This window comes from Orcinus orca, chromosome 3 (genome assembly GCF_937001465.1).
Source record: "Orcinus orca chromosome 3, mOrcOrc1.1, whole genome shotgun sequence".
Lineage (NCBI taxonomy): Eukaryota > Metazoa > Chordata > Mammalia > Artiodactyla > Delphinidae > Orcinus > Orcinus orca.
The window spans coordinates 2,144,930-2,168,763 of record NC_064561.1 but is presented as its reverse complement, the minus strand read 5'-3'; the positions used below and the strand labels follow the sequence as shown (position 1 = coordinate 2,168,763).

The 23,834-nt window shown below is 60.1% G+C and overlaps 1 protein-coding gene across 3 annotated transcripts in view; it reads left to right on the top strand.

The window, feature by feature from the left end:
- The window catches only part of FZR1 (fizzy and cell division cycle 20 related 1), a 28,763-nt gene extending 5,217 nt beyond the window's left edge, over positions 1–23,546 (top strand). The window contains exons 1-14 of one of the 3 annotated variants that reach the window (XM_012539316.3): positions 927–1,110; positions 17,024–17,105; positions 18,262–18,387; positions 18,486–18,549; positions 18,629–18,756; positions 19,251–19,333; positions 19,729–19,912; positions 20,736–20,801; positions 21,269–21,371; positions 21,474–21,658; positions 21,808–22,041; positions 22,341–22,445; positions 22,884–22,985; positions 23,345–23,546. In XM_012539316.3, the coding sequence (XP_012394770.1) occupies positions 17,037–17,105; positions 18,262–18,387; positions 18,486–18,549; positions 18,629–18,756; positions 19,251–19,333; positions 19,729–19,912; positions 20,736–20,801; positions 21,269–21,371; positions 21,474–21,658; positions 21,808–22,041; positions 22,341–22,445; positions 22,884–22,985; positions 23,345–23,386 (1,491 nt within the window). In that variant the 5' untranslated portion in view covers positions 927–1,110; positions 17,024–17,036 and the 3' untranslated portion in view covers positions 23,387–23,546. Of the gene's footprint in view, positions 1–926; positions 1,111–17,023; positions 17,106–18,261; positions 18,388–18,485; positions 18,550–18,628; positions 18,757–19,250; positions 19,334–19,728; positions 19,913–20,735; positions 20,802–21,268; positions 21,372–21,473; positions 21,659–21,807; positions 22,042–22,340; positions 22,446–22,883; positions 22,986–23,344 lie in introns of those variants that run through there. The other 2 variants (XM_004286321.4, XM_049708238.1) reach the window with 2 other exon arrangements.
- The last annotated feature ends 288 nt before the right edge of the window (positions 23,547–23,834 follow it).

Below are 23,834 nucleotides of genomic sequence, written 5' to 3'. Positions count from 1 at the left end.
TTTCCCGTCCCATATAAGGAAGGGTATTTGTCCTGTTCTTCCCCGACTCTGCACACTGGAAGTATGCATACCCTACCCAATCAGATGACTCGCAAGTTCCTTTGTTCCCTGGCTATAAAAACAGACAAGTGGGCTTCCCTGGTGGCGCAGTGGTTGAGAGTCCGCCTGCCGATGCTAGGGAACACGGGTTCGTGCCCCGGTCCGGGAAGATCCGACATGCCGCGGAGCGGCTGGGCCCGTGAGCCATGGTCGCTGAGCCTGCGCGTCCGGAGCCTGTGCTGCGCAACGGGAGAGGCCACAACAGTGAGAGGCCCGCGTACCGCAAAAAAAAAAAAAAACAACAAAAAACAAGTAACCCGTGGTAGGGGTCAGCTCTCCCTATCAGAAAGTCATCCCGCTGTTCTGGCAGCGACCCTTCCCTTTAATAAATTCTGTCTTTTTTACATTCTGCCTTGTGTCTGGAAATTCTTTTCCAACCTGTTGAATGAGTGAATGTGTTTCAGTAGGCAGTGGGGTTTGCACGACCCTCACATGCACCTGTTGTGGGTCTCACCTGCGCTTATCACGCGGTGTGACACCGTCACTGCGGTGTGGGTCCGCCCAGGGGTACCTGTTTCTGCGACCGTCCCCTGCTAAGAACAACTCTCTAAATTGAGAGGAGCCACTCCCCCGGATTCCCACGTAGTCGCCTTCGCGGGCCGCGGATCCTGTTCCCGCGCGGTTGCCCTGGGCAACCCGTGGCACCACGCTTACTGTATTGATTCGAATCGCGGGCTACGTCACGTCGTCCCGAGATGCCCGCGGCGAGCAGGCACAGCTGCGCGGGGTGGGCGGGGCGGGACGCGGACCCGAGGCCCCGGCGCGCGGGGGCGGGACGGCGGCACGCAGCGCGGGGGCGGGGCCGGCCGCGGGAGCGCGCCCGGAGGAGGGTGCCGGAGGGCGCGGAGCCGCGACCGACGCCATATTAAGGAGCGGGGAGCCCGGGATCCCGTCAGCGGCGGCCGCGGCCGGACGCGGCGTAGCTGCGCTCAGCGGAGGCGGGCGCGGCGCGGCGCCGGGAGAGGCGGGGCCAGCGGAAGCAGCGAGCGACGGGCGACGGGAGCGAGCCAGGTGAGGCGGCCGAGGTCTGGGGACCCGCCCCCTGGACCCGAGCGCGACCCCCGAGCCGGGCGGGCCTGGCAGCGGCGCGGGCCTGCCCGGCCCCCGAAACCGAGCCGGCGGCCCGGCCCGCCGCCCCCGAGCTCAGGCCCCTCCACCCCTCGGGAGCCGGCCGGACGCCGGCGCGCCGCCCCGCAAGCCGAGCTAGGCCCGGGTGACCTCAGCATCCCATCTCCCGTCCTAACCACCACGTCCGAGCCTCCCCCTAGAGCAGGCCCTGCGTGATCTCCGCAAGCCGAGCCACCTGCAGGCCGTCACCTCCCCGCGCGGTCAGCGTCCCTATCCTTTTGTAATTAGCAGGTTGAGTTCTGACCGCTCCCCGCCCCAAACCGGGGGACTCCCCACTCTGTTCCCCAGAACGGCAGGCCCACGCCCTAATCTGTGCTCTTCATCATTGGCCTGTCAATCCCGGGTCTCTCAAGTTCACACCATACAGCTGGGGCCTGCCCAAATTGAAACTCCCCGCCCCAGCTGTCACAACTCTCTCCGTCTCGGACCAGCCCCCGCCCCCCGCCCGGATAAAATACAATCTGAGGTTCGTGGACCCTGGAACAGCCAGGGTGAGGTGCGGAGGCCCTGCCCGTATGGGCGCCCCATTGTGCTCACCGCGCCCCTCTCTGCTCCTGGCACACGGAAGCAGTTAGGCGACGAGTTTTGAATACATAAGTGCCCCACTGGCTCCCAGCCCGTCTGGTTTCTGCTCCCCGCACCCTTACGGCTTGACCCATTCTGGCCATGACCCACCCAGAATCCAGCGCTCCCATCTCACCACTGACCTCCCCAAAATGTGACCGCCTGGTGGTGCCCAACTGCCCTCCAATCCGGGACCATTCTGGGTCTTCCAACAAGCACTAGCCCGGCCACCCCGGATCCCGCAAGTGTGGCACAGTCACGCCGTCACAGCCGTTTTCCGCTGCTAAAAACTGACCCCCACCTCCCATTGGTCCTGCACTGTCCAGACCTGCCCCCAGTTCAAAGCCTGAGTCCCACTGTTGTGCAGCTGTCCAGCCTAAACCCGTTTGGTTTTTCCCTGTTCTCTTTCCCCTCAAGTCATCCCTTGGTTCAAGGTGCCTCTCAAACTGAGAACTAGATCCCCCCACCCCCAGTCCACTAAGCGATGACCTCATGCCTTTAGCTGGTGAGGCTGCACCCCACTCTCCTCGACCCCCCTCACCCCGGTCCCCGCCGCTTCTTAGCATACTTGGAACAAGGACAGTTTACCTAAAGAAAAACCGTCCACGCAGACCTCATGCAGCCGGCGGGTACATGTTGTCCCCCTGGCCCATTTATGGGCAGAATGTCTCGTGGGCTGTCGTGACTGTTGATGTCGAGGGCCCCTTCTGTTTTGGCCATGCTGAGCCGGCTTTTCTTCTGAACCTGAGAGTGGAAGCAGGTGTGGTGGCCGCCCAGCTGTGCTTTGCATAGTGAGTGAGGTTGGATTGCTCCAAGAGGGTTGTGTTAAGGATGCAGGCTCCTCCGCCTCCAAACGCCGGGGCTCTGGTCCTTGGACAGCTCTTGGTTCAAAGGACAGTTGCTTTGCTGTGGCCGGGGGGCCGCGTCTCACATGACTGTGCTGGCCAGCGTGCCACCGTGACCATTTCCCAGGACGATCTCAGAATCTGTGCCCTGGGTGGTGCTATCTGTCTGGGGCTGGGCAAGGAGGACCTCGGAGCCTGATGAGTCTTCAGAAGCGGGTCTGCATCGATTTTCACACCAGGTCCTCTGTCTCCTGCCATTCGTAGATTTTGGGGCCTCTGACTGGGGCAGGTTTTGTATACCCAGGACTTCTGGGTTTGGGGAGGCCCCGAGTGGGGTTGGTTGTGGGACCTTTCGCTCAGTGTTACTGAGACAGATGAGGATCCAAAGTCATTCAGTCTGGAGGGTCGATCCTGGGGACTTCCGGCTGGCATCAAGGAACTTGGTCTTTAAGAAAGCAGCCAACTTGCAGCACCCTTGTAATCCTTCTCTTCTAGAGCAGAGGTTCTCAACTGGGGATACTGGTGATGTCTGGGGACATCTGTGGTTGTCATGACTGGGCCGCTCCTGACATCGAGGGGGTGGGGGCCAGGGGTGCTGCTCCACACCCCGCAGCGCCCAGGACAGTCCCCCACATAGGATGATCTGGTCCTGAATGTCCACAGTGCCAAGGGGGAGAGATCTTGGACTAGAGCCTGACCGGGAGGCCTGTGAGTACAGGGACTCCATCCCCAGATGCTGCACAGGGCCCGGCGAGGCTGGAGCTGTAGAATGCTGGCTTGAGTGGGTGCGGGGGTCCTGGCCGGTCCTGGGGGTTGGCAGAGCTGGGAAGGGAGTATTTGGCTCCCCCTTTTCTGCCCCAAGAGCTCCCTGTGGTCTGACTTCTGCTCCCTCACAGGCCCCAGTGGCTTCTTGCTCGTCGGCTCCACTGATCACAGCCCTGCCCACCCCCCACTGGCCTACCCCAGGCTTTGGCCGCTTCGGAGCCTGCCTGGTGCAGGCAGGGAGTGTTTAAGTCAGGGGACAGGCGCGCAACCGGAGCCCCCCGAATGTGGCACTGACAGTCTTGACGGGACGTTGGTCGCCTGACCGGCATGTCCTGTGTTCTTGGCAAGTGACTACTCTCTCCTGCCTCAGTGTCCTCAGGTGTGAATAGAAGGAGAGAACGTGCTGTGCACCCTCCCGGCCTTGTTTCCTTTAGTCATCTGACTACTGCGAGTCGTAAAAAAAAAGTAGAACGTGGAACCCACTCGCCTGACTTCCTGTGCTTCCCCCTTCGTCCTTCACTCGCCCTCCTTTTATCATCTTATTTATTTTTGTTGGTAACAGCTTTCCTCAGATATAATTATTGTATTCCACAATTCACTCATTTAAGTTGCACAGTTGGGTGGTTTTCAGTGTATTTACAAGGTTGTGCATCCATCACCACCATCTAGTTTAGAGCATCTCCATCTGCAGTCACTCCCCATCCCCTCCTCGGCCCCTGGCAACCACTAACCACTCTGTTTCTCTGGCTTTGCCTGTTCTGGGCGTTTCATATAAATGGAATCATACAGTATGTGGCCCTTCATGTTTGGCTTTTCTCACTGAGCATCGCATCTTTAAGGTTCGTTCACGTTGCAGCGTGTCCTCCCTTTTTTGTGGCTGGATAGTATTCCGTTGTATGGATGGGCCATGTTGTGTTTGTCCACCAGTTGGGGGGCCCTTGGGCCGTTGGCACCTTCTGCGTATTGCGAATGGAGCTGCTAGGAACAGCCGGGCACAGTTTCTTGTGGGGCGGCCCTGCTGTTTAATCGGGACTCAGATGCCTCTGCATGCAGTCCTTGGTGGCCTGCTCCTCGCCCTTAGCTTCCTGTCCTCATTTGCTGCTGATGCCCAAGGCTGGCTCCTGACTGCAGGCCCACGCGGCCAGCAGCCAGTAGATCCTCTCCTGGGTGTCCTGCGGTGCGTCCAGAAAAGGTTGCTCTTTCCACAGACCTGCCCTTCCCCCCCCCCTTACTTCCCCCAGCCTCACCTGGGTCCCTCCTTTCCGTCCCCCCCATCTTTCCAGGACCATCTGCATTCTCACCTGGGCAAGCAGGCCCCGTCTCCCTGCTCCCCCACCCCTCTGCCCAGTGCGCCACCGCCAGCCTGCAGACGCACATCTCATCAAGCCCCTCCACCCGTCCCTTCCCCACCTCCCTGCCACCAGCCGCCCAGGGCACAGCCCAGGAGCCTGCCATTCTGGCCTTGTCACCTTTTCCTCTTCCTGCCCCCAGTATGCTGCTTACACCCCAGCCTCCCCAAACCATTCTTTCCAGACCCACCCATGCCCTTCCCCAGATCAGAATGGGCCCAGGAACCATTGACCATCAGGGTGGGTCTCATCCCTACCAGGCATGACAGCCACCGCAGGAAGGGGGTCAGGCTGTATTTGCACTGGGTCCCACAGTGAGGAGGGGCCGCTGGGGGGAGGGGTGGAAGGATGGTGGGGGGAGGAGGAGGGAAAGATGAGGGTTGGGGCATGTCTGTCTGTCTGTCTGTCTCTCTGCACTTACAGAAGGGCTGAGCAGCTGAGAGGTCAGTGCTAGTCTTTCAAGCTGGGGGAGAGGGGGGAAGCAACTATTCCCCCTAAGGAGTTACCTAAACCAGAGGGTCTCCACTGGTTTAGGCGGTTGTCAAACCTGGGGGTGGGACATCCAGTGGGCGGGGCCAGGGAAACTGCTCAACCCCCCACAGTGCCCAGGACGGCCCCCCACAGAGGAGGACCCACCTGAGTGTCAGCAGTGCCAGGGCTGCCCTAAACACACTAGGCATTTCCTTCTGCCACCGCCCCCTGGGACCCATGGCGAGGAACCACGGTGAGACAGATTGAGGAAGCACTTTCTGTTGCTCAAGGCTGCCTGTGAGGGGGTGAGATCCCTGTCCCTGCAGGTGTGCAAGCGGATGCAGAGATGTGTAAGGGCTCTGGCGTCCTGATGGGACATCCAGCCTTGGATGGAGTCCCAAGAGTCAGGCCTCCGACATAAATCACAGTTTTGTGGCCCCCAAGTTGTTCTTCCTTTGCGTGGGGTTTGCATCATCTGGGTTGCTGCAGACCCAGACGCCTTTACGGTCTGAATGTTTCACCAAGTCAGACGGGAGTGGGTGCTTTGTGTGCTGAGAGGTGGGGGGATGAGAAACTGCGCTTCAGGCATCATTTCTGAGGTTTCGAGCAGCAATCTCACATGGGGTGGAGGTGCCCTGCTGCCAGCCGTGTGCTCTTGGGAGTGTTGTCACGGAGAAAAGAGGTGTTGACGGGATTCTCCTCTCCTTGAGGCTGTGAGCCCCGGGGGTGGGCCATAACTCTGGCTCCCTGCTTTGCAGCTCCTGCACCTGCCTGCACACAGAAGGGCAGTAGCCTCAGGTGAATGAATGAATGAATGAGCAAACGAATGAAAGGAAGATGCTCCTCAGGGCCCTGCCACCAGGCCCCCCTCTCCTACTGGTTCCCTTCGGCCACTCGGGAAGATGCGCTGTCCCCCGTCCAGTGCTGGGCACAGTCCTTTCTGACTCTGGCCGTTCCCAGCCTTGTCCTTTGCTGTCCTTAGACATAAGGGGCCGCTAGATCGTTGTGTTTCCTCTGCGGGGGGGAGGCCACTCCCTTCACAGGAGCCCAGGTCCTAGCCTTGTACAACCACAGCCAGCCCTCCAGCCCACAACCCTGCTCCTCCCACGTTCTCAGGACGGTCCTGCCTCCTCCAAGGGGAGACCAGTCCTTTTCACCTTCGGGGGCAGCATGGGAGAAGATGGGGCCCTGCCTGGTGGCCTGTGGCCACCAGGGTACCTCCCGTGCCGCACAGCCCACGTTACCGCGCGGTGGAGCAGGAAGCAGGGGCGTCTGGGACCTGTTGTGCGCCTGTCACTGAGCCCGTGAGACCAGCCCCCATTTCCTAGCGTCTCCTTTGGGTCAGGCCCTCTACCTGCTGCTTCACAGAAGCTGTACCCAGGTCACCGCAACACGTGCGGTGTTATCCCATTATCCCCCACTTTGAGATGAAGAGACTGAGGTTTCAAAGAGGAGAAGTTGCTCACCCAAAGCCATGCAGCCAGTAAGGGTTGAAGCCAGGACTCAGAGCAGGTCTGTCCTTGTCTGCAGCCCGCCCTTTCTCATCCACCGTGCTGGGACTGGTTGACGATTGTGCGGGGAGGGGGCCGCCGGGCCGGCCTGCCTGGGCCCAGGAGGAAGAGGCAGAGCCAGACTCTGACTCTAGTGGAAGAGTGGACGACCCACATTTTCTGGTTGGGTCTCTCATGTGGGACTTTTCCCCCAACCCCTCAGAGACCGGCTGGAAGAAGACGACCAGCCCCCCGCCTTTCTCGGGGGCTGGTAGTCAGGAAGCCGGGGATGGGCACCAGAGCCAGCCCCGGTCTCCAGGTTCTTCCGCCTGCATGCTTCCGGAAAGGAGGGCGCTTCCCCGAGGTGTTGGACCCGTTGAAAGTCTGTGCCCCGAGATGACGGTTCTCAGGGAGCCCCAGCCGTTTGTCACCATGATCCCTAATTGGATGGCTCCTGCTGGGGCAGGCCGGCGGCCGTGATGACCGGTCCTGAGTGGGCCTTGGGGCTTTAGATGGCTGGACTGCTGGTGCTGGGCCTGGGGAGCCTCTCACTGCGGAGCCCGAGCAGCCATGGGCAGGTGGGGGCAGGCGGGATGGAGCGCCCGAGCCCCTCTTTTGTGGAATGGAGATAGAGTGGCACCCGGGGACCAAGTTGAGTCAAGCACCTGGACTGCCTGGCGCTGTGCTGGCTGCTGGAGGGGCACAGGTGTGCTTCGTGTCACTGCTCTCACTGTCCGCATCTGTGCTCTGATGCTCTCCCCACAGGGCCAGGAGCAGTGCCCCGTCCGCCTGGGACGCAGTGCCCACACTGGACCTGGCAGGGCGGCGTGCCCAGGCCCCTGCTGGCATGCTTTCTTCCCCTCCCTTCCCTGTGCCCCGTGTGGGGAGCTGGTGTGACCAGCCCCCCCGAGGCCAGAGTTACCCTCACTCGGGGTGATCCTGCACCCCGCCCCCCCCCAAGGGGACACTAGGCTACGTATGCGGACATCTGTGATCCACACAACTTGGAGGGAGCCTCCCCTGACATTGAGCAGGTGGGGGCCAGGGAGGCTGCTCCACACCCCGCAGCGCCCAGGATGGCCCAGATGTCAGCGGTGCCACGGGCAGGCAGGCGGCCACATGCCACACCAGACCGTGCTCAGCCTGAGCACTGAGTCATGAACCACGTCACACGGTATCTCCTTGGCCTCCAAACAGCAGGACCGGTTTTAAAGATAAGCAAAGGCCTTGAGGGACTTGCAGTTTGAGCACTGCTGGAAGCAGTGCTGGCTGGGCCCCTCCAGGCCTGGCGTGAACTAGTGGAGGGTGTGCCCAGGATGCTGCCCTACACACCCCCCAGGGAGGCCTTGACAGTGACGGTCAGAGGGGCTGCACTGTCATGCGTCCTGCCCCACATGCCCCTGCCTGACCTCCTTTCCTCCTCTGTGGGCTGGGGAGGGAGGGCCGGTTCCTGCCCGCACCTGGGGGCTGGCAGTGACCTGAGGTGAAAGCTTGCTCTTGGTATTGTTCCTCACGTGGGACCCCAGCCGCCTCCGGCTCCAGCTGGAAGGAGGGCTCGTGGGGCTGGGTCACTGGCTTATCTTCAGGCCCCTTGGTCCTTGCTAACCCCAGGGCCAGCCCATGCACCATCATCTTACCAGGGAGCCTCCCTAGCCTGGCCCTACAGGGCCCTCCCCCAGCACTGCGGACACGGGGGGTCGGGTCATTCTCTGGGGATGGGGGTGGGGCGCATCCCAGGCGCTGGGATGTAGAGCAGCATCCCGGGCACCCACGGTCCTGACAACCACAGACATCCTCAGACCTGGCCCGGTGTCCCCTGAGGGCAGAACCACCCTGGTGAGGACCCCTGGGTTGTACTGAGAGGGAACCTCCTGCTGAGCACCTGGTGCCTGGAACCCTGGCGCGCTGTAGGGCCGAGCAAGGTCGGGGTAGCGAGGAGCCGCAGGGAAGGCCTCCTCAGGAGGGGCAGCCAGCTGTTGAGCAGCCGGCTTGAAAGCAAGGGCCCTGCTCTGTCACTGGGGCCTCTTCATCCAGCATGAGTCGACCTCACTCTCGGAGAGGACCGGGGCCGGGGGTGAACGTGGGGAGCGCACAGGAGGGCAGCCCTGAGGGGTCAGGTGGTCTGTGACACGTGCAGACCCTACTCCTAGCCTTGTAGGGACCTCATTCTGTCCCTTCAGGTGACCAGGATCATGCCCATTTCCCAGAGGCCTAGGCTGAGGCTCGGAGACTGAAGGCTAGTCTGAAGCAATGAGAGAAGGTGTGGGCCTCCTGGCTCTTCATTCTGGGGGCCACGAGGGGTAAAGAGGAGACCCACCTTAAGGGCTAGCTTGGCGGGTGGGCGAGCCTCCCAGTGACAGTGCAGAGGGGGCAGTGGCAGCCAGCAACTGAGAACCCCAGCCCACCTCACAGACTGCGGACACCAGCCTGCAGGTGCCGGCTTCCGGGCAGAGCGTCTTCAGGGCCAGGGTTCTGGCCCCCCCTGAGCAGGCTCTCATCGCTTCCTTCCCCGCTCTGTCCCCCAAGGCAGCTCTAAACCCCCTGCAGCCTGGGGGAGCCTTTCTCAGCCGCTGTGCTCGGGACTTCTTTTCAACAGAAAAGTCACTACTCTCTCTCTGCCTTTTACTAGGAAACTTTGCAGACACACAGCAAAGGTGGCAGAGCGTTCCCCTGCACAGCCAGCCATGCCCCTGCTGCCCAGACTCTTCTGGTCTCGAGCTGGGGCATGCATGGTCCCCGCTCTCCCCGGCTGCTCGTTTCTTTGAATGGCCAGGCGAGTTCCCTGATGCAGAATCCAAGAAGCACAGAGTGACAAGGCAGGAGGACCGGGGCTTCCTTCCTCTCCTGACCCCGTCCTCTAGTTCCTCTTCCCCAGCCGACCTTCCCAAACCTTCCAGAAATAGCTTGTTCTACACAGCATGTTGTCACATGCACTGGGTCCCAAAGACCCCCCCCCCCTTTTACTGCAGTGCCTCCTGTGGGGAGATGGGCCACACCCTTCAGGTAGGCGTCTGGTCTGTAGACTTCTCTCGTCCCCTGCTTTCCTAAGCAGACTGCGGAGAAATCGCCGTACACAGGGTTTTGCCCACGCGCGCCAGAGTTTCTAAGGGTAAATTCTTAGAAGTCAGAGAGGATGTGCGTTTTTAGATTCTGAAAGCAGTTGCCAAACTCCGGCTCCTGCCAAGAGTGGGCACGAGGGTGCGTCATCTGATCTTGGAGCTGCTCGGGGAGAGGAGGGAGCGGGCTCTGGGCTGGGTTCGCAGCCCTCGGGCCGCGCGTGCAGCCGAGCCTCTTTTTCCAGGAACCGTTTGTTTGTATCCTCTGCTGCTTTGGTCTGTCCTGAGGGTGGCAGGTACTTTTCCCGGTTGTGTCGTTCTTTTTTTAGAAAACTGTGTTTGTGGTGTATTTGCTTGCAGACACTTTTCATTTCTCCACACGTGAATTTATCAGCCTTTTCTCTCAGGGCTTCGGACTCTTCTGGTCTTCTGCAGTGCGGCAAGCAGCAGTCTTAGAGGAGGTGGGCGGGCGTCCCTGAGGTCCTGGGACCGAGGACTCTCTCGGATGCCACCTCCACTCTCTAGAATAGGCCGCTTGCAGCCTGGCGGAGCCGCAGGCCCTCGGCTCTGAGAATGGGCTGGAGCGGGGGCTCAGACCAGTTTTGTCGCCAGCATCATGTGGTTTGGGTATGACTGCGGCCGGCCAATGCTGCAAGTTCCTCCAGAGATCTTGGTTGAGGCCCTTGGCGTCTGTCTACCTCCTCACTGAGACAGCCTGGGTGTGCGGGGCGGGTGCCCGTGAGGGCACTGGCTTGTCACTTTATTTATTTATTTAACATCTTTATTGGAGTATAATTGTCTTACAATGGTGTGTTAGTTTCTGCTTTGCTACAAAATGAATCATATGAATCAGTTATGTATATACATATGTTCCCATATCTCTTCCCTCTTGCGTCTGCCTCCCTCCCACCCTCCCTATTTCACCCCTCCAGGCGGTCACAAAGCACCAAGCTGATCTCCCTGTGCTATGCGGCTGCTTCCCACTAGCTATCTACCTTACGTTTGGTAGTGTATATATGTCCATGCCTCTGTCTCGCTTTGTCACAGCTTACCCTTCCCCCCCCATATCCTCAAGTCCATTCTCCAGTAGGTCTGTGTCTTTATTCCTGTCTTACCCCTAGGCTCTTCATGACATTTTTTCCCTTAAATTACATATATATGTGTTAGCATACGGTATTTGTCTCTCTCTTTCTGACTTACTTCACTCTGTATGACAGACTCTAGGTCTGTCCACCTCATTACAAATAGTTCAATGTCATTTCTTTTTATGGCTGAGTAATATTCCATTGTATATATGTGCCACATCTTCTTTATCCATTCATCCGATGATGGACACTTAGGTTGTTTCCACCTCTGGGCTATTGTAAATGAAGATTTTGGTACATGACTCTTTTTGAATTATGGTTTTCTCAGGGTATATGCCCAGTAGTGGGATTGCTGGGTCATATGGTAGTTCTATTTGTAGTTTTTTAAGGAACCTCCATACTGTTCTCCACAGTGGCTGTATCAATTTACATTCCTACCAACAGTGCAAGAGGGTTCCCTTTTCTTCACACCCTCTCCAGCATTTATTGTTTCTAGATTTTTTGATGATGGCCATTCTGACTGGTGTGAGATGATACATCATTGTAGTTTTGATATGCATTTCTCTAATGAATAGTGATGTTGAGCATTCTTTCATGTGTTTGTTGGCAGTCCGTATATCTTCTTTAGAGAAATGTCTATTTAGGTCTTCTGCCCATTTTTGGACTGGGTTGTTTTTTTGTTATTAAGCTGCATGAGCTGCTTATAAATTTTGGAGATTAATCCTTTGTCAGTTGCTTCATTTGCAAATATTTTCTCCCATTCTGAGGGTTGTCTTTTGGTCTTGTTTATGGTTTCCTTTGCTGTGCAAAAGCTTTGAAGTTTCATTAGGTCCCATTTGTTTATTTTTGTTTTTATTTCCATTTCTCTAGGAGGTGGGTCAAAAAGGATCTTGCTGTGATTTATGTCATAGAGTGTCCTACCTATGTTTTCCTCTAAGAGTTTGATAGTTTCTGGCCTTACATTTAGGTCTTTAATCCATTTTGAGCTTATTTTTGTGTATAGTGTTAGGGAGTGATCTAATTTCATACTTTTACATGTACCTGTCCAGTTTTCCCAGCACCACTTATTGAAGAGGCTGTCCTTTCTCCACTGTACATTCCTGCCTCCTTTATCAAAGATAAGGTGACCATATGTGCGTGGGTTTATCTCTGGGCTTTCTATCCTGTTCCATTGATCTATGTTTCTCTTTTTGTGCCAGTACCATACTGTCTTGATTACTGTAGCTTTGTAGTATAGTCTGAAGTCAGGGAGCCTGATTCCTCCAGCTCCATTTTTCGTTCTCAAGATTGCTTTGGCTATTCGGGGTCTTTTGTGTTTCCATACAAATTGTGAAATTTTTTGTTCTAGTTCTGTGAAAAATGCCAGTGATAGTTTGATAGGGATTGCATTGAATCTGTAGATTGCTTTGGGTAGTAGAGTCATTTTCACAATGTTGATTCTTCCAATCCAAGAACATGGTATGTCTCTCCATCTATTTGTGTCATCTTTACTTTCTTTCATCAGTGTCTTATAATTTTCTGCATACAGGTCTTTTGTCTCCTTAGGTAGGTTTATTCCTAGATATTTTATTCTTTTTGTTGCAGTGGTAAATGGGAGTGCTTTCTTGATTTCACTTTCAGATTTTTCATCATTAGTGTATAGGAATGCCAGAGATTTCTGTGCATTAATTTTGTATCCTGCTACTTTACCAAATTCATTGATTAGCTCTAGCAGTTTTCTGGTAGCATCTTTAGGATTCTCTATGTATAGTATCACGTCATCTGCAAACAGTGACAGCTTTACTTCTTCTTTTCCGATTTGGATTCCTTTTATTTCCTTTTCTTCTCTGAATACTGTGGCTAAAACTTCCAAAACTATGTTGAATAAGAGTGGTGAGAGTGGGCAACCTTGTCTTGTTCCTGATCTTAGTGGAAATGCTTTCAGTTTTTCACCATTGAGGACGATGTTGGCTGTGGGTTTGTCACATAGGCTGGCTTGTCACTTTAGAAAAGAGAGCAGCATCCATGGTGGGGTGCGTCCTTTGCATCTACAAGGGCAGAGCTTGAGAAGGCGTTAGTCCCAGAGCCCCTGCACCCGTGCCCACGCCTCCACGAGTCCCTCTGTGAGGGGTCGGGTCTCGGAGACATCATCCTGGGCTGGATGCTAGCACCTGACGGCCCCACACACTCACCCACCGCCCAATCTGGACCTCGCGTCCGCCTTGGCCCTCCGTAGACAGCTGGCCGCTGTGGTGTGCTGCCACCGGCATGGCTCCTCTTCCCCTGGTGACTTGTCTCTGGCTCGCCGCCCCGCTAGGCAGGGAGCTCAGCACGGTGGGACTGTGTCCTCGCTGCCTGCTCCAGCCTAGCACCCGCCCCAGGCCTGAGGGTGCTCAGAAAACATGGGATTGGTGGGGTGAATGAAGACTCTCCGACAGACGCGTGAGCCGCACGGGCTGGGGCAGAGAGCGTGCCTCTAAGGGCCCACGTTGAGGACACCCTCTTGGCAGCCACCACTCCCTGAAGATCAGCAAAGGTGGTCTCGGTGCTCTACCTTCCTCCGCCTGCCCCTAGCATGTGCGTGTCCTGCAGTTGTAACAAATTACTACAAACTCAGTGGCTTAAAACAACAGAAATTTATTCACACAGTCCTGGAAGTCAGGAGACTGACTTGGGCCTCACGGGGCTAAAATCCAGGCGTGGGCAGGGCTAGTCCTTCCGGAGGCTCCAGGGAAGCATCTGTTCCCGCCTTTTCTAGCTTCTAGAGGCGCCGCCTTCCTGGCTCGCGGCCCCGTCCTCTATCCTTGTATCTCTATCGTATCCAGCAGTGCAGCATCTCCCGTCTCTCTCTGCCTCTGACCCTCCGCCTCCACTGGGTCCCCCGGGACATCCCCATCCCAGGGGCCTTAACCCCATCTGCAAAGCCCGTTCTGCCATATAAAGGAACATACCCAGAGGCTGGGGACTAGGAACATCTCTGACCCTCAACAGACACATCTGTCAGCAGTGAGACGTCAGCCAGCTGCACGGGCTTCTGTAGACTGTCCCGTTGGGATGTCGCGGGCAGATGGAGGGGGGCGCGCCACACTGGGCGTACTCTCTGGACTCGGATTCAGCGCACCCCCTGTGCAAGGACACGTGGTGTCTTAGGAGCAGCTTCTTTGCGCATCCCAGGAGACTAGTCTCCCGCCCCATGTGCTCCGAGATGAACGCGGTGCTTTGGGCTCTGCTTAGGTTCTGGCGTGCGGGCGGCATCCGAGCTGTTATCTGGGCCCTGCCGTCTGACCACGTAGGGAGCCGCTGGGGTCTTTGGCACGGTGACTTTGGTCTGTGAACGGAGGGGCCATGGTTTCCGTCGGAAGTGAGCTCACGTGGACCGAGAGGCTTAGACGACTGATGATGAGGCCCCTCGTTCCCCTGGGCCCCGCCGGCCCCGAGCTGTAGCCTAGCAGTGGGGGCCCTGGAGGTGGTACTGCCGAGCGCACAGCCGAGTGCGCCTGCACCTGCTCTCCCGAGGGCTCACTGCCCGGCGGGCGGCACACGAGGCCCTGGTCAGGGCCGCCGTGGTTGACCACACACGTTGGGCCAGGAAGTTAGCCAGGCTCTCTGAGCCTTCTTTCCGTGTCTGCAGAGCAGGGACAGCCAACTGGCCCAACTCTGGAGCTGCTAGAACGGGGCCGTGACAGCTCTTCCTGGTGTCCAGCCCCACTCGAAGCGTTCACGGGCCACTCAGTCGCCGTGGACGCCGGCCCTGCTGGAGCTTGGTTCTGGCTTGCACTTGGCCTGGCACTGTGGTGCGAGACGGCCGGGTCCGCGCTTGGAAAACGGTCCCCTGAATGGGTGTCTCCCCCCCAGGCCAGATGCTCAGATGGGCGCCTTTGTGTCCCGCTATGGCTCTGCTGCCCAGGAGCGGTCGGGTGTGGTGAGGGCTTGCGGGGGGCCCTGGGTGGGCGCGTGGGGAGGGGGAGGTCAAGACCAGAGACGGAGACAGCCATCCGTCATTTCAGAGACTATGTTCTGGGGCCAGAATGGACAAGATGTGTCTAGGGACCCCTGCTGGGTCAGGAAGCCGTTGGCCAACAAGGGGGTGCCTGCTCCCAAAGGTTTACCTGAAATGAGGAGGGGGCGGAGGTGTTGCAACCCTGCTTCTCACTGAAGCAGGAAGCCCGCTGTCTGTCGATGACAGGGCATGGGTGGCTCTGGGCCAGCACAGGCTCAGAAGGGCCCCAGGCTGAGTGGAGGGAGGGCCGTGGGCACGGGGGCGGGTGGGCGTCCAGGCAGGAGCCCTGTCTCTTCCCCCACCTGACCCCTTGCCCAGCTTCAACAGCCTCATCTTTGCGAGGGGGTGCAGGCATCCAGTTCACGGGGCCGCGCGGAGGGAACACGGAGTAAGATAGGCACGCTGAGGTGACCAGTGGCTGTGTTACTGTCCCGTGGGGTCTAACCCGACTGGCTCTGCTTCGGCCGAGCATCTGGCTTTGGGCCGAAGCCACACCAAGGCAGCCCTGTGCATCACATAATCCCGGTGAGGGACAAGGACCTGACAGGCTCGTGCCGGTGCTTCAGCCCAGGGTTAGGCCCAGGAGCTCGGAGAGGCCATTTGGGGGCACGAAAGTAGCAGTTCAGCAGATCGGCCTGAGTGTCTCGTAGTCTCCTGGTCACACAGAGAGACGCGAGCGCTGGACTTTCCTCAGGTGTCTTTTTTTTTAAGGGCAAACGTTCTCTCTGGTTTACTTTCCGTCTGTATGGACTTGACAGCCCTGGGACCTCTCATGAGTGGAATCACACAGCATGTGGCCTCTGTGACTGGCTTCTCTCACTCAGCATCATGTCCTCAAGGTTCATCCATGGTGTAGCAGGTGTCAGGATCTCCTTCCTTTTTAAGGCTGAGTAATATTCCAGGGTGGGGATGGAGCATGCCTTGTTTATCCGTTCACTGTGGGTGACACTTGGGTTGTTTCTCTTCTTAGCTTTTGTAAATAGTACTGGTAAGAGTCTTTGAACATTAGCTTCTGTGTGGGTCTTTCCTTTCTCTGGGGTGTATATCTCAAAGTGGAGTTGCTGGGTCACGTGGCTGTGTGTATTTGATTTCTTGAGGAGCTCACAGGGGCAAGGGGATGGGGAGGGAATGTTTCATGGGGACAGGGTTTCAGTTTGGGAAGACGAGAAAGTTCTAGAGGTGGATGGTGGGGATGGTTGCCCAACAACGTGAATGGACTGAATGCCGCTGAGCTGTGCACCTAAAAATGGTGAAGATGGTGAATTTTATGTTACGTATATTTTACCCTAATTTTTTTTAAAGGCAAGTGTGGAGGGTACTACACCTAGGAATTTGTATTTGTAAACTTAATTTCTGGCCAGCCTTCACTTTTCCAATTCTTGATACTTGGTCGGTTGTCAGAGCAGCGCCGGCCTGGAAGCTCGGGGGCCGGAACTAGCCAGCACTGCCCGCGTCCAGCCCTCGGGCTGCAGCCGGAAGCGTAGGGTGACCGTGATGGCGCGAGGCTGGGGGGTAGGGGCAGAGCAGGCGCAGGGCGGGAGGCTGTGCTCGGGGGGGGCCCCCTCGGCGCCGCCCCCCGCCCCGAGCCTCAGGCATCCCTGGACTCTGGCCTGCCATCCCCCGGGAAGGGCACCCTGCCCTCTGAGGCGTCTGCTCTTCCCTCCCTGGAATGCTCCTCGGCGCCCCTCGCTGCCGCACTCTTGCTCCTCTTCCACAGAGGCCTCCCCAGGCGGTCGGGGGAGCTGGGGGGAGCTGGGCAGAGGCGTGTGTCCGCTGGAGGCCACCGTCCCCCGCCCCGGCAGGCCCTGCGCCCGGTCAGCTCCGCAGACCCCGACTGACGGGCCGCCCTGCCTCCCTCACAGGGGCGAGGACGAGGCCCAGGGGCGGCTCACGGCCTCGAGCGTCTGAAGCAGGAAGGCGACGAGCTGGGTGCCTGTGGGGGATGGGGGGGCCTGGGGTAAGCGGGCGACCGGCCAGAACCAGGACAAAGGCGTGTGGGCCCGGTGGAAGGTTCCTGCAGAACAACCAGAGAGGAGCCTGTTTGTCCCTGTCACGTCCCGCTGGGCTCCTGGGAGGGAAGGGCCCCCACCTGGCAGGGGACTTGGCTGTCCCCGAGGAGCGCCCTGTGCTCGCCAGGCGGCAGTGGGGACCGCTGCCTGCTGGCGCCGACCTCTCCCGCCCTTCCCGCCCAGGCTGACGGCCGCCATGGACCAGGACTACGAGCGGCGCCTCCTCCGGCAGATCGTCATCCAGAACGAGAACACGATGCCGAGCGTGAGTACCCAGGGCTGCCCCACCGGCGCTGCCCGGGCCCGCTGGAGCCGGGGAGAGTTGGGGCGCGGGGGGGCGGGCAGCTGCTGGGCTTTGGCCCTCGGAGAACAGAGGTGCCGACAGGCGACAAACACGTCCTCCCCCTCGGTGGCATGGCCACGCCAGGTGTGAGATCCCCCAGCACCTCCCTGCACTGCCCTCCGTTGCCGGGGCCACAGACCCCTCATCCTCGTGGGCAGCCAGGGCAGAGGAGTGATGGTGGCACGGGAGGGCCCTGTTTTGCTCTTTCCTGCGTCCCCACCCCCTCCGCCGTGTTGTGTTTCTCTGTCCTGGGCTCCCGACACGTTGCAGGCTGTGCCCGCCAGTTCTCAGCGCTCTCAGCTCCGTGCTGGGCCGTCCAGGGCGGGGCCCTTCCTGCCTCTTCCGGCTTCTGGTGTTGCCGGCAGTCCTAGGCTTACAGACCCACCCTCCAGTCTCTGCCTCATCTTCACGTCCCCCCTCACTCTGTGTACCGGTGTGTCTGTCTCTTCTGAGAACACCAGGCCTTAGATTTAGGGCCACCCTGCTCCAGTATGACCTCGTCTCAACTTGATGACACGTGCAAAACCCCCTTTCCAATTAAGGTCACATCCCAAGTATCAGGGTTTGGGGCTTCAGCATATCCTTTTGGGGGACACAGTTCAACCTACAGCAGATCCCTTGTAGAAAAAGGGACATTCCTGGGACATTCCCATTGCCTGGTTCTGGGGCTGAGTCGTGGTCTGATGGGGGAATAGCCTTGTGTGTGGGGAATGGGGCTGGCAGGACGACAGGCTCTCAGTGTCGGGGGACAGATGCTCTTTGTTCTGTGCTATCAACGTTCCCGTCCTTTGGTGACCACTGAGAAACGGATCTCAGCACGTGGCGGTGTCCATGGTCGGGCTTTCGCTCCCCGGCCTCTTCCCACTCACGGAGCCAGACAGACGAACTGAGCCCCAGACATGGTGCCGCTAGCAGGTTCCAGCACGTGGGTCACTACCAAGATCAAACCCTTGTTCAGCGGCCAGAGGCCAAGGGCGAGGAGGCACAGTGGGCGGGGCCTCAGTCGGGGAGGAGAGAGGGTGGCCTTGGGGTGCTCTGGGGGCTCTGAGGCACCCAGCCCACCCTGCTGTCTTTCCAGGTTGCAGAGATGCGGCGAACCCTGACACCCGCCAACTCCCCCGTGTCCTCCCCCAGCAAGCACGGGGACCGCTTCATCCCCTCGAGAGCCGGCGCCAACTGGAGCGTGAATTTCCACAGGATCAACGTGAGGGGGTCGGGAGAGGGACCCTGACCGCGCAGCCTTGGGGCACGGGCCGGGTCCTTCCCACTCAGCCCTACCTCCTTCCCCTCCCTGTCCCGCAGGAAAATGAGAAATCTCCCAGCCAAAACCGGAAAGCCAAGGATGCCACCTCGGACAACGGCAAAGGTCGGGACTCAGGTACCCCCGCCCCCCGCCCCCTCCGCCCCAGCCCCCAGCCCAGCCTCACGGAGCTTGGTGCCCACAGACGGCCTGGCCTACTCGGCTCTGCTGAAGAACGAACTGCTCGGTGCCGGCATCGAGAAGGTGCAGGACCCGCAGACGGAGGACCGCAGGCTGCAGCCCTCCACGCCTGAGAGGAAGGGCCTCTTCACGGTGAGCCCCGCTGGCTGCCTCCGGTCTCAGCCTCCGCGGGCATCTCTTCCCATCTCAGCCCTGCCAGGGGGCTGGAATACAAGAGGCGCAGGGGCCCACTTAACCCCGTGCCCCGCACCAGGCCTGTCGCCCTTCTGCGCGCCTGCGGGTTGGAGGGACCTAGGACCAGTGCCGCATGCAGGGCGGAGGGGCGGGGCCTCAGCCTGAGCCGCCCCGCAGCCCACCTCCCCGTTTGGGCCCTGGAGCAGCGCCAGAAGGCCTGGCTTGGGTCCCTCAGGAGATGGGGCTGAGGGGCTGGTGGCTGCATGGGGGCTGGAGAGACAGGCTGATGCCAGCAGCCCTGCAGGAGGACGCCTTGGGTGCGAGGCTTGGTTTGCCCGGGACGCGCATCTCTAGTCAGAGCCCCTCCCAGTTTCGGCGCACCCTGGACTCAGGCACAGGGCACAGGGCTTCCGGGACGCAGCATCCACTCAGTGGGTGTCCCCTGCCCCCAGTATTCCCTCAGCACCAAGCGCTCCAGCCCCGACGATGGCAATGACGTGTCTCCCTACTCCCTGTCCCCCGTCAGCAACAAAAGGTGAGTCCAGACCTGCACTGGCCGGGGTTGGGGCTGGGGGGCAGCTGGCAGGGCCCGGGAGCTGCCATCAGTTCTAGAGCTGTGTACGGGGTGGCCCAGAGGACCCCCCTCATTGGGGACTTGCTGTGGGCCCAGACCAGGTGCTGGGAGCCCGAGAGGGGTCCTGCAGGAGGCGCCGGGCAGAGGGGAAGGCGGGGCTGTCGGAGCTCAGGGCAGCTGAACATCCAGTGGTGGAGGGGTCGGTGGCCATGGGGTCACCCACGGGTTTGGGATCACAGAGTGACAGAGTCGGGACAAGCGGGAAATGACGCAGCCTCCCAGGGCCACCGGGAGGAGATGGCATCTCTGCAGTTCTGTGCAATTGTTGCCTAATCTCTGCCTCGGTCTCCCTGCAGTCAGAAGCTACTGCGGTCCCCACGGAAACCCACCCGCAAGATCTCCAAGATCCCCTTCAAGGTCCTGGATGCGCCCGAGCTGCAGGACGACTTCTACCTGAACCTGGTGGACTGGTCATCCCTCAATGTACTCAGCGTGGGGCTGGGGACCTGCGTGTACCTGTGGAGCGCCTGCACCAGCCAGGTGGGCGCCGCTGAGCCTGTGCGCATGCGCACGGGCTTGGGGGGCGGCAGAGCGGCTTCCTACGGTAGCCGAGCCGGGCCGGGGCCTGCGTGAAGGGTGGGAGTGTTGCCGGGGGCCTCCAGAGCCTGGGGCAGCTCCCGGCCACCCCCTCCTCCCAGGCCTGTCTCCTCAGTGTGCAGACTCTCCTGGGGTCGGTCAGCAGGGGTGAGCGGAGGCCCACGCCCATCCCTCCCTGGGCAGGCTTCTGAGAGTCAGGAGTCCTTGCTCCCCGGCCTGAGCTCCAGCCTCCGCCCGTGCCAGCAGAAGAGGCACGGTGTCCGGGCCCGGCTGAGTGCAGTGTCCCCCACCCAGCAGTAAATGCCTCGGAGTGGCTGCTGGACACATGTGGGCTCAGGGTCTGCAGGGCACAAAGACCCTGCAGGTGGGGTGTTTGAGGGACAAAACCAGATGCAAGTGGGTTCAGAGAAGGTGAGCGAAGCCAGCACAGGGAGGCCGGCACGCACACACACACGGCACGGCACAGCACGGCCCGGCCCGGCAGCCTGTGGCCAACACCTGCTGCAGGGATCCCCCCGCCCCCGGGCGTGATGCTCGCGTCCCTCCAGGCTCTGTGCAGTCAGCATCCCTGTGCTTGGGTGTGTCCCCTCCTGGCCTGTGGCTTCCCGAGCCTCCTAGCTGCCTTCTACTGGGTCCCAGCACTAATGCCAGTGCCCCCAGGCCTGAGGTGTGAATGAATGAATGAATGGGTGGACAGACAGATGGATGAATGGACAGTCTGGACCTTGAAGGAGCAGTGGGCACCAACTGCTCCCCCTTCTGCTAGGTGACCCGGCTCTGTGATCTCTCCGTGGAAGGGGACTCGGTGACCTCCGTTGGCTGGTCTGAGAGGGTCAGTACACTAGCCCTATCACCCCGCTGGGCAGGGTTGGCCCAAGGGACGTCGACCGGCCCTCACTGGAGGGGCCCTCGGCAGTGTTGGGGGCCTTGGAGACCCAGAGGAGCCAGAATCTGGCCTTGTGGTCACTTGTCCAAGCCCCAGTGACACCTGTGCCCCCAGCTGTCCCCAGCCTGGTAGAGATGGTTGGAGTGACAGAGACTCTGGGGTAGGCTCGCTCCACATGTTGAAGCATGCAGATCTTGGGACACGTTGCATGGATTTTAATAGTTCCACTCTCTGTACGACTGTCTGCCCAGAAAGTTCCTAGAGGGGTGTCCGAAGGGGCGCGTGTTAGAGACCTTGAAAGAAGTGGGCCCAAGGCTCTGCCGTGGGGAGGTGAAGGGAGCTCCCCGGCCGCCCAAGCAAGGGGTCCCCACACAGGGGCCTGATGCCCGCTCTTGCCCGTTTTGTCGTCCTAGGGGAACCTGGTGGCCGTCGGCACACACAAGGGCTTCGTGCAGATCTGGGATGCGGCCGCAGGGAAGAAGCTGTCCATGCTGGAAGGCCACACGGCGCGCGTCGGTGAGGAGCCGCTTGGGGCCCGGGGGTGGGTGGGTCCCGAGGGGCTGGGCGGGGCCCGAGGGGCCGGGCCACGTCCTCATCCCACCCTCTGCCTGGCCGCAGGGGCGCTGGCCTGGAACGCTGACCAGCTCTCGTCCGGGAGCCGGGACCGCATGATCCTGCAGAGGGACATCCGCACGCCGCCCTTGCAGTCAGAGCGGCGGCTGCAGGGCCACCGGCAGGAGGTGTGTGGGCTCAAGTGGTCCACGGACCACCAGCTGCTCGCCTCAGGGGGCAACGACAACAAGGTAGGCCCAGCCCCTGCCCTCCCTCCCTCCCCGCCGGCCCCCGTGCCGTGGAGCAGGGGTGACAGGGGTGCACCCCAAGGGAGGCCAAGATGGGCCCTGCCTTCCCTTGGGGGCCAAGCTGCCCGGGCCTCACAGCCCCGTCCCTGCAGCTGCTGGTCTGGAACCACTCAAGCCTGAGCCCCGTGCAGCAGTACACAGAGCACCTGGCGGCCGTGAAGGCCATCGCCTGGTCTCCGCACCAGCACGGGCTGCTGGCATCCGGCGGCGGCACAGCCGACCGCTGCATCCGCTTCTGGAACACTCTGACGGGGCAGCCGCTGCAGTGCATCGACACCGGCTCCCAGGTGTGCAACCTCGCCTGGTCCAAGCACGCCAATGAGCTGGTGAGTGCGGGGCGCAGGAGGCCAGGCCCCAGCTGTCCAGGTCTGGCAGAAGCTGACCCGGTACCTGTGCCCAGTGACTGCAGGAGAGGCCCGAGGGCTCTCATGTGCAGTGTGGTTCCCTGTCTGGAGCCAGTCATCGACCAGGGTGTGGGGTTGAGGGCTGACACCTGTGGTCTCTGCACCCTGTGGGCACGCCTTGGTGTCCTTGTGCCTCGGTGGGTGTGTCTGGGGGGGTCTGTGCCCTGGGGCCACTGGAGGGGGGAGCGCCAGGCTCTGACAGCGTTCTCTGTGTCCCCTAGGTGAGCACGCATGGCTACTCGCAGAACCAGATCCTCGTCTGGAAATACCCATCCCTGACACAGGTGGCCAAGCTGACCGGGCACTCCTACCGGGTTCTCTACCTGGTGAGTCTCCCCAGCTGGGCCCTGTTCCTCCACCTGGAACAGCTTCGGGCTCTGGGACTGGACTGCAGGGCGCGGCAGCATCACTCTGAATCTGCTTCACCAGCGCCCCTGCCCTGTGAGCAGGGGCAGCTCCGCCTGCCTTTATAATCTCCAGGTGTTTGTTTCCACATAAAAATAGAAGATGCCACGAATAACCCACATCCAGCCCCTCAGATCACCTCTAGATGTTTCACCAAATAACCACTTGCACGTGTCTGGAGAAAGCCCCTCCCCAAATCCACTCACTCTTCAATATTTTGGTTTTTTCTAGAAAAAAGTTCTGTGCTTAAACCAGCAAATCCTTTGCCCAGTTGCACAGAGCAGGATGTGGCATCCTTTGTGTTCTCATGGCTTTGCCCCTAGGCCACAAGGACAGAGGGGGTCTCTCTTCTCCCGCAGGCCATGTCCCCTGATGGAGAGGCCATAGTCACTGGTGCTGGAGATGAAACCCTGAGGTTCTGGAATGTCTTTAGCAAAACCCGTTCGACAAAGGTAAAGTGGGTCGGTATCAGCGCCAGATGTTCCCCCACGTGTGTGCCCTCAGCCTATCCTGGGGCCTCCTGCCCCACCCCCGCCGCTCAGCCAGCCCCAGTCACCCCATCAGCTGTGCCCTCCCCGGGATCCCCACACCCCCTCTCTCCTCCTGCATCACCTGGTGTCCCTGCACATCCTGGGGCACTCGCCGCGCAAGGTGCCCGCACAGGCCCCTCCTCAGGCCCGGAGCCTCGGGGTCCCTCCAGGCAGAACTTCCTTCCCGTGCCCAAGCGGCTGGCGCCCAGCCCAGCGGCCCAGCCTCGAAGCTGGCCCCTGCGGGAGGTCACCGGACCGAGGGCTCAGCGTCGCTCCTGTGTGCCCTGCAGGAATCCGTGTCCGTCCTCAACCTCTTCACCAGGATCCGGTAAACCCGTGGCCATGCCGTCCTGGTCGCAGAGCGCCACCTCTCAGCGTGCATGGACCCTCCCCTCCCCCGAACATGGGCCCCAGAGGAAGACAGGCAGCCAGGGTGGGGCGGGAGCCGGGCCTGGAGAGACCCTGAAGGTTCTATTAAAGCCTGATTGTGAACCCTGTCAGCCGGTGTTTGGGGCGGGGCCGGGCTCGGGCACCAGCAGTAGTGGGGCCTCCGGATCCCTCCACCCTGGGTGGCCCCGGCTCGGACAGCTGTTCTCGGAGCGGGATGGACGCCTCCTGGATGCCGCCTCCTTCCGTCCGTGTCCATCACCGCCTCGCTGGGGCTTCAGGCTCTGCCCGGAAGCTCGTGCTCACTGCTGTCCACACCTGCTACGGGACAGACGGCTGGACACCAGGCCGGTCGGCTGGGGAAGGGCCTGGCAGGATGGCAGCTCAGGTTGG